Here is a 13279-nt window from a genome sequence, read left to right on the forward strand (position 1 = left end):
AACTTGTAGAGTGGGACTTGTTCTGGCTGGCCAGGGGTGCCAGGGCTACCTCTACATCAGCAGCAATGCTGTCCTTGGCCAGCCTCCACCTCTGAAAAGAATCCCCAAACACCACAGTCCCACTTCTCAATTAGCCAAGACTTAACTCTTTTCAACTGTACCTTAGTGCCAGGTACAGCTTTGGCTTCCTACAGAGCTTTCCATTACCAAGCTCCTGAGAGTTAGGAGGAATCCATGAGAGGAATTTTGCAAAATTAAGCTAAGAGAATCCTGACTTTTTTCCTTCTCCACTTTCTCACTTGAATGGCTTAAATGTTATCTGACACCCACTTAAAGTCCCCCCTATTATGCAGAATATTCAGTGAGTACCACAGAATGGTTCTATATAGAAACAGCATGTTTAATCCTATTGGAATACCAGCTTTTCCATTAGAAAACTAAATCCAAACACAAATATAATCTAACCACTAGCCCAGTGATTGGTCCCTTTTCTGCAAAAACTTTACATTTGAGGACTAGGAAGTAACACTGGAATATTTTCCTATTCCAAAGTTGTGTTTGACTTGTCAGACTCCATCTCCCCTGCTGTCAGCCAAAACATCTCCCAGGATGGTTCTGCTCACCACTGTCCTGCCTGGTGCTCTCAGGTACAGCTGTGCTTTTGCTGCTTCCCTCTCTCAGCTTGTACCGGAGTCTCCAGGCAGTGATGATCAGACTGCTTGAAGCAAAGAATTTTGGATTAATCATAAAGCTACCTTTAAAGTTGCATTTTTGTGCTCATTTAACCAAGTTATTTGTTTATATGAAAGAAAACCAGGGTGGAATCCACTCACTAAAATACACCAGAGCTCCAGAGAACAGGAGCACAGGGTGATCACTGAGATGGACGTGGTGCTGTATTATTTGTACTAAAACAGATCAAATTTTTCCTGTGTGGTTGAAGAATAAGACTGAAACTATTCATTCAGCCCTTTTATGCACTAAATTAACAATAATATTCAAGGCGAGTTTGTTAACTGCTAAAATCCTCTGATGTAAAACTCAGAATTTAAGGACTTAAGTAATGAGCGCTATGAAGTTTTACACTACACAGAGAAAGAAACTACTGAACAAAGTTTCTACCAAGCAAACAATAGAGTCCACATAGGGAGATAGAAGAGCTGGGAAATAACAATCTGTGTCCACGTGCAGGGCTTTGCTCTGCATCTGCACAAACTGCAGTGGTAGCTGGCCCATAGTGCATACAGGCAATTACCCACAGACCTTCAGTGTTCGAGGCAAACAGAGTTTGTGTACACGTAGTTGAACCTTCAAGGGTTTTTGGAACTCTTGTTTTTAGAAAAGCTCACCTTTCCTTCTCAAGGCACTGTGACTCTTCTATGGTAACGCCAAACCCCTCACCTTTTTTGGGTCCTCAGGCTCCTGACATGAAGTGTAAAATCTGGGTGGCCTCTCTTCCACATGGAACTGCTGGCGTGTTCCTTGGGTGTGGAGCCTGCTCAGGCAGCTTGAGTGGTCCTCACGCCCCATGTCTTCCTTCTGCTGCACCGGATTTAGGGAAGGCCTGGGCAAGGGAGCCCATTGAGGTGCAGACAGTAACTCTGTGTGCTGAAAGGAATGCGGTAAGTTCAGAGTTAGCCCAGGTCCTGATCCAGCACTTGGAGGTGCCAGGTTTGGGCACTGCCCTCCTGGCACTTAGGCCCTGGGCTACCAGAGACTCAGGTTTCATCTTTGGAATACTGGAAGCTAGCAAGCATCTGCCAGCTCCTAGAGTTTGTGACAGAGCCCTTGGCTCTTTTCCAGCCCATGAGATGGACATGGAGCTAATGAACAGGGGGAGCTGGGTGCTGCTGCCATGCCCAAATCCTCACCTCCCACAGCTCTGCCTGGGGACGCCTCCTGTTCCATGTACTTGGCTTTCCTTCTCCCAGGAGCTGTGTGCCTGTCCCCCCCACACACACTTTGTTTTGACAGGCAGGTTCTTCACCTTTTGACTTTTTTCCCTTCTGCTGAGCTGGTTTTGGTGGAGACTTTGGGAGGTGAACCTGGGGTGCATAGTAAGCATTTCGTACAGTGAAAAGAAGTCCAGATCTCACACAGAAAAATAATGATCTTCACCATATATACACATCTTAAACAACCACATCACTTTCCAAACAGGACTTAGAGTAACACCAAGTTTTCACTTAAAGTTCCAGAAGTGAAAATAAGTCAGTTTACATCTAAAAATGACCATATTTCATCCTAATGAAATTACAGGTTGGTATTAATGCAGTTATTTTTTAGTCTAATTTCTACAAGATCAAGCAAGCAGTGACCTGGCTTTCACCCCACTTTCCTTTTGCCCCAACATCAGCATTTTCACTGTAGGGGGAAAGCTGAAAATATTTATCCAGAGCCAAAAAATGTGGTAAACAAATATGGGAATTAATGCAAATAATATTTTATCACCTATCTTTGGTGTGCAATTGGAACAAAGAATCAGGATATAGCCACTGCTACACTTCTTATGCCACCTCAAGATTAGATTCAGATTCTACACAGGGAGCAATATCCTAAAATCCATGCAATCCTCTTCACATCATCAAGGAGCTGATGCTACAGGAGCCTCTCTTACAGGTGTTCACAGCTCTTCAGAAGGGAATTAACCCCAAATCTCCTCATTTCCTGTGTACCAAAGTGGTACAGGAGGAATCAGACAAATCAGCTGGAGTCAGATCCTGCTCACAAGCAACAAGTGAGGAGACAGTGGCTTGTTTGCAGTGGCTCCCACTGTTCCAAGGTTGTGTCTTCAATGAGAGAAGTGTTTGGTGAAGAAAAGGAGAGAGGGAAAGGGAATGCTGAGATGAAGAGTCAGGCCTAGGATCACTCCAGGCAGTGCCACAAAGAGATGATTTGGGAAGAGCCTGCCTGTCACCCAGCACTGTCAGTGCTGCAGCATCAAGTGCACCAGGCCACTGAAACATTGCATTTCCTGAAAATAGCATTAAATTTCAAGAGAGCTCAGTTACCTGCCCTCTCTAGTTGTATTTAAGTACTCCTTAAATCCTTTGAATAACCCTAAAATTGCCTTTCTGCAGCTGTTTTGCAGTGAGTGCTTAGAGGAAACTGGCTCATGTCAGCAGCAGAACTGGCTGAAGGAACAGGCTTCAGTAATACACAGGTGATCCTGCTGTTCTCACTGCTCCAAGAAGTGAGACACTTGGCATTACAGATTTCCCTGAGAAAGTGCTGACAGGTGCCAAGATTTAGTAACACCCAGGCATTCCCCCTGATCCTGTTCCTGGCCCTCAAACCCAATCCCACTGAATCCTGCAGCACAGGAATGGTGATAACCATTCACTCCTCAGCCAGGGATTTTCCAGGGGGGTATGACCTGCAAATATCCAGTGCTGCAGCAGCTCCTGCAGCCTGCAAGGCTGGGATCATCTTTTATGCTACAGACTGTCAAGTCTTTGACTAGGCAAAAGAAGGAAATAAATTTACTATTTAGTGTATGACTCTGAGAAATCAAAGGCTCCTGTGAAACAGAGATCCAGCAGGATCAGCTGGAGATCAGTTAACAGCTACCTGATGCTCCGAGTCAGTTCACAAAACAGTGTAAACTTAAAAGAACTTCTTAAATGAGTGAGGGCACAGCGGTCACCAGCACAGCCACACAAGTCCAGTCAACAAAATAGCTTTTGGTTTTGTTAAAATTAAAAAGAAAAGGGAGGTAAAACTAGAAAAGTCAATAAAAGTGCTAAACTAAGTATCTGTAATTACCAAGATCAAAACCCAGTACCTTTTCATTAAACATGAACTTTTGTTCTGCCTTCCACAATACGTAAATAGTGCTGACAATTGGTTTGTGAGGCACTTGCTACAATAAAATCTAATTGCATCATGAGAGAAAGGTGACAATCAGGAGATCATGAAAAAATTACATATTCTCACTGGTGGTTAATTAGCCATGCAAAACCCCCTCAAACAGATATTCTCTTCTATTAGGAATGATTACTATGCAGGCCTACAGATGTCAATACCACAGACATTCAAATACTTCTTTCCCTACTAATTGAAGGTTGTAAAGCTCTGGTGCCAAGGTTTTGCTTCCAAAGAGCTAATTTATGACTAGAAGGATATTTTATGTCTTCAGTTGCAGCAGCTACAAAACTCAGCAAATCAGAACCATCTGTGCACTGATACTTGAATCACCATTCATCTCGCAGCCTATCAGTCACATTAGTTTGCATCCTGCATTCTTGGCTCACATACACTTGTGATGGTCCAAAGTTCACCAGGAATATTAAAAATGGATGGGACCCTGACCCTGCCTTATTGCATATGCCCCAGAGCCCCGCACAGGGCTGCTGCATACGGGCACTTCCACAGGAACAACTGGACTGACATTTCCCAGCAAAACTGCTAATTACCTCCCTCTCTGCTTAGGGAAGCTGGGTTTTTTTAACTTAGAGCACTGCAGGAAAATAGCACAGGAGAGCTGTGTCACTTGGAAAATACTGTGCCAGTGCACACCAACAGCACAGCTAAAGCCACAGGAACATCTCCTCCACATTGGGGCTGCAGGAGGATAAAGGCAAATGACAAAGAACAACCTGAAAGCAAGAAAATGAATTAAATGCTGTCACTAATAAAGGTAACTTTGCTTTTAATCCGGGACGAAGGAAAAACCTGGCATTCAGGCCTGTCTTCAAGATGCTAGTGAACAAAGTCCGTGACTTCCCCATTATCCTGAAAGTAAATCATTCTCCACAGACCTACTGCTTTGAAGTGAGAGCCTGTGGGTCAAAAGGACTCATGGCAGTTCTTCCTCCTTGAGGGCTGACATTCCACTTTTTTAGCAAAGCCAGGGGAAACAGGAATTAACAAACATGGTGTATTTAAGGCAGAAGAACTGCTGTGTCAGTCTCATTTTGAGAGCTTTAACTATTTACTCCTCTCCAAGAGGGAAGGCAAGAGGCAGGAGTTGTCAGAAATGCTCCCAGAGCTGTCTCACTCACTCTGGACGCCTTAGCAGCAAGGTGATTCCGTGCACATGCTGCTGCCGCGTAAAATTCCAGAGGGCCGTCATAGCGCATCCCACTTGACTCCAGGCCATCCAGCAGGATTTTCTTCAGCACTTGATACTTGGGCTTCTCAGCATAAGCTAAGCCAGAAACATAGGCCAGAAACTTGGCTATTTCACCTGTAGAACAGATCTGAGTGTGAATTTCACTCAGTGCAACCCCAGAAGTTCAGAAAGGATCTCATTCCAACATGGATGCCAAATGAAACAACACAATTTCAGCTGAAGGCACACTCAAAACACAGAACTGTCAATGTCTTGTCTTTTTGGGAAGAGAAAAGGAGAAGACAGACTTGGATAAACAAGCCAGACTTGAAGTGCTCCATCTCGTTATGTTCATGCACTAATTCCCCCAGCACTGATAGCTATCCAAAGATAAAAATAAAAACATTTTATCAACAGGTATTGAGAGTTCTGTGTAAAAGAGGAAAGTCTTTGATAGATCACAATATCCCTTTAAATATTAATTACTCTGAACAGTATTATTTTAATCCGCATAGATACTATACTGGGAAAGCTTTGGAAAAATGCAACTTTTTTTTTTTTTTTTTTACTTCAAATACTACTATTGTTTTTCTGATTGCATCCCAAAACAGTCCAACAGCAGCAACATTTTTCCATCAAGTGGTTCAAAAAACAGGGAAACCACTGAATGGGCAGAAATAATGCTAGTAGGAAAAACATATGGGGGGTTCAAACTTTTCTTTCAGTTGAAGACCCAAGAGTATCCTAAAACTGGAGCGCTACACCAGATATTAGCATCTGGTCAAATCCCAGCAGGAAAGATTTATTAAATATGTATACACATCATGAATAAATTTCACCTAATACACACTGCATTCCAGTAATTCCAATACAAAAGTGCTAGGAAAATAAGGGAATAAATAAAAAATAGATACTGACTTTGGTGTTTTCCCTGGGTTACTTTTGTATTTCAGGGAAGGAAGAAACAAGACCAGACAAACTGTGTATCCATTTGCTTTTTCAAACTCTGAGCACTGAGCAATAAACCTTTGGTAGACAGTTGCTTACTATTTCCATGCTAACAGCTACTTCTGTTTCCAAGACAGTCACTGCTTCCCAACACCTTGGATTACATATGGCCAAGATCCCTTATGTCACTTCATGGGATACAGCACAGACTGAGCAAGATTCTTTTTTTTCAAAGACTTTGTTCAATCTGTGTTACTTTCCTTCTCTTCTGCTCCCCCCCAGAGTCAGACATTGAACTGTGTTTAGGAAGAGGCTGAAGAGCCATAGGGTACAGGTGCAAGTACACTTACTGCAGCTGCTTCCAGGAGAATCCCACCTCAGCACTGAATCTGGGAGCTCATCCATAAGTCTGAAACAACACCAGAGTGCAACAGTTTAATGTGCTTTTGGAGCAGGTGATTCCTCATTTGGGATTTAGGAAGACAGCAAGTCTCAGCTCCAAAGGGAGTGGACCTCCAGGATAGCTAATCATTCACAGGACTGCTTTTGAACCCAGATCTTCCCTCACCAGCTCCATTTTTAACTCTTCGCACACAACTGGTTTCACCAAGACCAGGCTGACACTTAAAATGGCATTTTAAGTTTTTCTTTGCACATATTTTAAACTTTCTAGAAGGAAAAACAAAAGCCCTTTGAGCCAAATGGCTTGTTCTAATTTCAGATTGATGATTACCATTTCTATTTTGGAATTTAAGCAGCAGCTCTGCCCTGCCTTCCTACCATTTAGCATCAGGTCCCCTCTGCCATGGAGCACGTGGCTGCCAAAGTTAAACCCAGGTATGGCAGGGCCACAAGGGGACAGGGAAGTCACATCACCTAAAGTCCCACACACTTCATAAAAAGTAGGGCCACAGGTGTAATTCCTGTCCATTCAAAAACAGGAACAGCAAAGAAGCTCAGCATCAATTCCTAAAAGCAAGAATACCACCAGCCCTCATCTTGGGCAGTCCAGCACCCAGAGGAATCTGAAAATTAAGATAGATAAGAAGGATAAGCTGGGCAAGATACATAATTCCAGGAATGCAATTCATTAGAGTAAGAAGATAGTTCTGATAAGTGGAATCTGTGTAATTTTCTGTGCATTTCCTTGAAGCTTCCTTTTGCCCAGCATCCTGGAAACGTGAGCCATCCAAGGGTTAATGGAAAGGGAAGAATCAGTGGAGCAGCTTAATTGATTAAATTGATTTCCCATTGAATTGTATAGTGTTACCTTGCAGGGGGGCTGTGTAATGATCAGAACTTCTAAAGGAGAAATATTAAACACAGCAGAGGGTGTTAACATCCCCCGCTGTGCTCGGCCTGTGTGCAGGCTGCAGCCACCCTTCCCTGTGCCGGGAGCCACTGCCCCACATTGATTTCAGGGACTGGTCAGTCCCAGCAGGTACCTCTGGTGTGACCTGTCCTACTTAAAAGTTTGCTGCCTCCTGCTATTGTGATATTACAGTTCTGGGTAACTCCTCTGCTGTGGAGCCTGCTACAGGTACCACTTGCAGTTAACTCCCTCCAGTCCCAGCTGGGAGGGCAGAGGAAGAAAACACTGATGCACTGTTGCTCCAGTGGGCTCCAAGTCATGCTGGGAAAAAGGAAAGATTTTCACCAAGCTCCTTAGTGTTTTGGTATTTAATTGTTTGTAGTGGCAGTAGGCTTATGTAACATTAAAAGCCTACAGAAAAACAGTATCTGAAAAACAGTATCATATAGAAAGTTAAATAAATTGAGTGCACATGTGGAAAAACCTCCAAGAGATGTTTGTACTATGGTCTCTACAAGGCGCTTGTGAAGTTTAATGGAACCACACAACAACCTTCTGTATGTGCACTAAGGCCCATGCTAATTTACAAATGATTTCTTGAGGAAAAAAAAATAGTATTGGAAAAATACACAGCAGACAAAATGCCTGTGTACTGTGCACTGAAATCCATCCTCTCCTCACAGCAGCACAGACATAAACATGCAAAGGAGGGTAGACATGCACATAAAGTTCCCATTTTAACTGCTTCCAACATCTCTCTTAATTAAGGAAAATTGTTTTAGCTTTCTCCTAAGGTACTGTTCTACAGCGTGGAAAGCTGTGTTTCCCAGAGCTGGGAAATAGTGAGGATGCTGCAGGGCTCCAGGTTGGTGTGCCCATGTGTGGGGGAGTTTGTCCTTACTTTGTTTTTGCACTCTGGACAGCTACAGGGTCCTTGAGGTTCTGCTCCCAGGGCAGCTTCCCACACAACCAGTGCAGCATGCAGTAGCCAAGGATTTCAAGGTCACCTCGTCTGGATGGGGCTAAAATGTGGGAAAGGGGGAGGGGGAAAGAGGAAAAAAAAATACAATTAAGAATAGGAACCTCTTCTTAGGAAATAGAAAAGACTTTGATAGAACTGGTGCTGATGAAATATGGAGAAGCCAAATAGGCAAAGTGTTTTGTTTGTTCAGCTGTATTAGACCTGAACTGCCCCGGCATTTGGCCACAGGCCACAGACAGGCAGTGGCTTGTTCCTGCTCAAGTGAGGATCAGCTTCCTCACCTCCTCCAACTCCATCCTTCCTCAGTCTGGCCTGTCACATGGACTTGATCCCCATGGCCTCTGACATGATCCAGACAGCCCATAACTGAGTACCAACACTTTCTCAAAGAGCCAAGCAGTAAAACAAAGAAATAAATGTCTGCTGTTAAATTGCTAACACATGTTCCAGGAAGTCCATGGGGTCCGCATTGGTCATGCAGGGACTCTGTGAGAGCAGACTAAACACTGATGGCCTTTCCTGCTCTCCCGTGGAGCTGTTTGATTTCGGATGCTGGGACAAAAGTGCCATCTAGTGTGCACTGACTTGCCAGAGCCTACTCCTGGCTCCAGCAGTGCCAGTAGAGCTCTGCACAACCCAAAATGCACTCGCTGTTTAGCAAAGTCCTGGGTGAACTTCCCACTGCTGCTTCCAAAAAGGAAGTTATTTCAGGAAAAACTTACTCTCTGCACACCACAGGCAGACACAAATACAGGAGCCAAAATTAAATCAAAAATTAACCCCATCCCTGAGCATCATCTACACAGAAAAACTGAAGTTAAATCTATAGATTGGCTTTTCCTAGAGAAAGAGGGAGGGGAAAAGTGCAATATCAACAGAATTGCTAGTGCTTGCTGCTACCCAGAGGAAACCAAACTTGCTAAAATTGAACAAGCAGGAGCACTGCAGGATTTCTTTGACTTGCAACCTACAGTTTGCACATCAAAACCACATGAAATCTACAAAACCAGAAACTGCTTGTTGTGATTAAAGACAGACAGATGTAGAAGTAAAATTTATGCTTTTCCAAAATGAATTTGTGCTTTGCAAGAAGGAAAGAAGAGTTCAGACTTGTTTGGCACTTTTTATCCAGTGTAAAGACCAGTAGCTGAGCAGTGTGTTGTTAATCCAGCTGTAAACAGATATCATATTTTATGGGCCTTCATTAAATAAATTCCAGAAAGTCACTCAGTGAACTTATCTTTTAATTTAAGAAGTCATCTGCTAAAAGCCACGGCGCCAACACATCATAACTGTCCCTCGTTCCTGTACACACATTACTGTAAAAGCAGCAGATTAGTTTTTATACATTCCCTATCTTAACTGCTCTTAGGCTCAGGATTATTAAAGGCCCCCTCCAACACCGCTGCGCTGTCCCTTGGGCGTCGTTTATTTCCTGCCCTGGATTCAGCAGCGTCCTAATGCAAGACTTGGCTCCCATATTAAAATAAAAACACAATCTCTACCACTTGCTGCTCTGTAGTAATTTCTCTGGCCATAAATCTCCCAGTAACTGTGCAACAATTCCATTCACACACACATGTTCACAACTTTTTTTTCCATTATGGCAATTCCAGATTTGAGCCATATAAGCCAGCATTTTTGACTGCAGATCCTCTAATTTTCACAATGCCTTTCTGGCACCTGTTTGTGTGAGAGAGGCTACAGAAAGTGGCCTTTTGAGGAAAATAGTCAGAATTCCAATGGACAGTTTTTTTCCACAGGGGGGATTCACTGGTATATTCATTGATAAATAACAGCAAATCAATCATATTTCCCAAGTTTCCCGAGTTATTTTTTCCCAAGAAAAGTAATTTTCTGACAAAACAGTCCCAGAGATTGAAGTTTCTTCACAGTTTGGCCATGACTAATGACATTCCCTCTTACCTGCAGCTCCTGAGACAAAGCAAAAGCCTTGGCTGACACCTGCCCAAAGCCACAGCAAGCACAGGAACAACATGAAGGTCAGGGAACTAAAGCACCTCTGCCCAGCAGCAGGAGGAAATGTTCCACAGGAGACAGTAACTCCCTTATGGCTTCATCTCCCAGGTCACCACAAGTGCTGCTAAATACAGACACTTACATGGGGTTTTTGTAGAACCACTGGAAAATGTCAGCATTTGATTCTTTGGCTGTACTTGCTTATTTCCCTCTGCTCCATATAAACTAAAGCCCTCAACCTTTTAAATCATTTAGATTCTTGTTAAAAAGTAATTGATTAATCTTTAGCGAGTTAGTATTATCTATGGACAATGGAATGATTAGATTTTCATGTCAAATCGAGCACTAATAGATAAATTTCAATGATATGTTTACTTGCAAAAATAAATCTGCTCACACAATTGAAGATTACAGGAATTCTTGATAAACATCAATGGAGAGAAATCAATCTGCCTTCACTTTAAATATGACAGCCAGGTGAAAAGAAAACAATTCTTCTTGATAACTTGTCACAGTTACAAGAGTGTACACTCCAACCAGTACTTACTTAAATCAAATTCATACTTCTCTGCTAAAAAAAACTTGCTGTTTTTTCTTTTTTTAATAGATGTTTGATTTCTGCTTTTCTACTCACAAGATTTTTTTACTATTGTTTTAGTCTCATATGAAGTAGTATTTAATGGGAACATTTTGGTGGTATTTTACTTCACAATGTCTTTAAAATTTAATTTTTTAATTTGGAGATTTAAGGCCTGATTCTGTTTTCAGTCCTGCCAAGATAAATCAGGAACAACTCCACTGAAGTTTATGAACTCACAACCACATCAATGAAATCAGAGTTTTAAATATATCACAAACATACTCAACACAGAGGCACAGGGTCCAATAACTCAAAATAACTGAAGCAATTCACCTCAGAAGAAAATAGATGATGTATCTCTGTACACTGAATTTGGCAGCTATCTCCACTCTAATTTATATTCAGATTATTATTTCCAAATGGATCCGGGATATCACATCAGCCACAATATGCTCTCAAAACTCCACTGCTCCCAGAAACTCCTCTCAAACAGAAGTAAAAATGGGAGGTTTCTCTGTGACCTTTGTTTAACTGATTTTCTCCAGCCTTTTGTAAAGATCTAACAAGTGACAGATGAAATAGTCTCTTATTTTTAATTAGCACTGTTAGTGATTTTTTGGATTAGAAGCTTTTCATAAACAGGATCATTTTGGTTGCTCATATTGCATGGATGCACAGTGGCACTTTCAATTCTCACTGGCATTACAGGACACAAATTTATGGTAACTCACAAGCAAAGAGAACTCACACCATAGCCAGTAATGCAAAAGCCCATAAAAGAAAGGAGGGTTAACACGATCATGGTGAAATACAATTATCACAAAAATGTATCATACAAAGTCATATAACTTAACTCAAGGCTGAGATGATCGAAAACCAGACAAATACAAGACTTGACAAAAATCAGTGCCTCTATTAGGGGTAGGAGAAATGAAAAGACAAACCCCAAAAAAGCAGATAATGAAGTATTCCTTCCCCCAGGTCCTGATCAGTCAGAGGAGCTCCCTGCAGCAGGATGAGGACCAATGGAAGAGTGGATGGCTCCACAGAAGAGGTTAGAGAAATACATTACATTAATAATACATTTTAGTGCTTGGAGCCCATTCCACAGAGTGGAATTCCAGCCTCAGACAGGGCAAAAGCCAGCTGGGAACCACCTCTGCTCTCCTCATGCCCAGCCCTGCTTGGCATGAGTACATGCTCAAGTACTTCCTGACAATAACCACCACCACGGATTGCTGGAAAGAAAAATCCATAACACCATCACAGCTGGAGTACAGCTCTTCCAGAGAACCCAGGCTGTGACATGGCAGACAGGGACACTTCCTGTGCCAGCCATGCTCTCTCTCCCAAACTGGGATCCTACAGATACACACTTGATGGGACGAACAGGCATGGAACACACAGCACAGCTGCCAGGAGGGAATCATCAGGACTGGTGGAATGGGATGTGCTGAAAGAAACAGGGTTGGGGGTTCTGCTCTGATGGGGAGAAGTTCATGTAGTGGGAAGATTGGAAGGTGCAAGGGAACGTCACCACGAGATCTGGGTGGGAGATAAAATGGTGCTGGCAGGAGATGCCGGTACCTGGTCAGAAGCAAAAGGTTCCAAGCTTGCAGTAAGGACAACATGTGGCAGAAGAGTGGGGACAGCAAGTTTAACTCTTCTTTCACATCTGTGTGGCAGAAAAAAGAATCACAAAGGTAAGGGCCTAACAAGTAGGGGTGGGCAAGCAGCTGAGATTCACTACCTTTCTGAATTCCTGGTGTAGAGAACAACAGCCAAAATTAAACAGTTCTTTCCCAGGCACAGTCCTCAGATGTGACAGAGTAGTAAATGCTTCTCTTCTTATTTTTGCTGCTTCTGAACATTCCTGGCAGCTTCCAGAGGTGACTGTAGAAGCCTATCCAATCTTTTCCTTGCTAGTGACTCTTCATCCACTTAAAACCACCACCTGCTCCCTCCTCTGCTGGGCACACATTTCTAATCCAACTCTCAGGAACTAAACCATCTTTTTATTTATTTCCCACTGCAAAGTTCCACCCATTTTTTGTCAGACTGGTTATATTTTCCTTTTATTATTTAGGATTTACAGTTTGTCCTGTACACAGTCTTTGGGAAACACATATCAAACTGCAGCAGATCAATAATTCATTTGACCAACAAAAAAAAGAAAAAAAAAAAGAAAAAGAATCCTGCAGGTTCCCTCTGAATCCTAACTATGCATGGATAGATGCCAAATCAACCTCCTGATCCAGAGCCACTCAGAGCTCTGTTCTCTGGAAGCAGGCTCCCAAAGAATGTGTTTCCAGGCATAGGTCTTTATATTCATGCACATCCTTCCTCACAAAATAAACCCTGCACATATTTTAGTCAGCAGAACAGGAAAAATGGTCCAGCACTGAGCTGTGTTTTTAACACCAC

The 13279-nt window shown here is 42.7% G+C and overlaps 1 protein-coding gene across 3 annotated transcripts in view; it reads right to left on the reverse strand.

The window, feature by feature from the left end:
* Positions 1-13279, reverse strand: part of VRK2 (VRK serine/threonine kinase 2) — a 40544-nt gene that overhangs the window by 965 nt on the left and 26300 nt on the right. The window contains exons 8-13 of one of the 3 annotated variants that reach the window (XM_053938340.1): positions 8215-8335; positions 6352-6410; positions 5004-5188; positions 1872-2045; positions 1402-1608; positions 624-715 (exon numbers count right to left, since the gene is read on the reverse strand). In XM_053938340.1, the coding sequence (XP_053794315.1) occupies positions 644-715; positions 1402-1608; positions 1872-2045; positions 5004-5188; positions 6352-6410; positions 8215-8335 (818 nt within the window). In that variant the 3' untranslated portion in view covers positions 624-643. Of the gene's footprint in view, positions 1-623; positions 719-1401; positions 1609-1871; positions 2046-5003; positions 5189-6351; positions 6411-8214; positions 8336-13279 lie in introns of all 3 variants that reach the window. The other 2 variants (XM_053938339.1, XM_053938338.1) reach the window with 2 other exon arrangements.

This window comes from Vidua chalybeata, chromosome 3, assembly GCF_026979565.1.
Source record: "Vidua chalybeata isolate OUT-0048 chromosome 3, bVidCha1 merged haplotype, whole genome shotgun sequence".
In the NCBI taxonomy this organism is placed as follows: domain Eukaryota; kingdom Metazoa; phylum Chordata; class Aves; order Passeriformes; family Viduidae; genus Vidua; species Vidua chalybeata.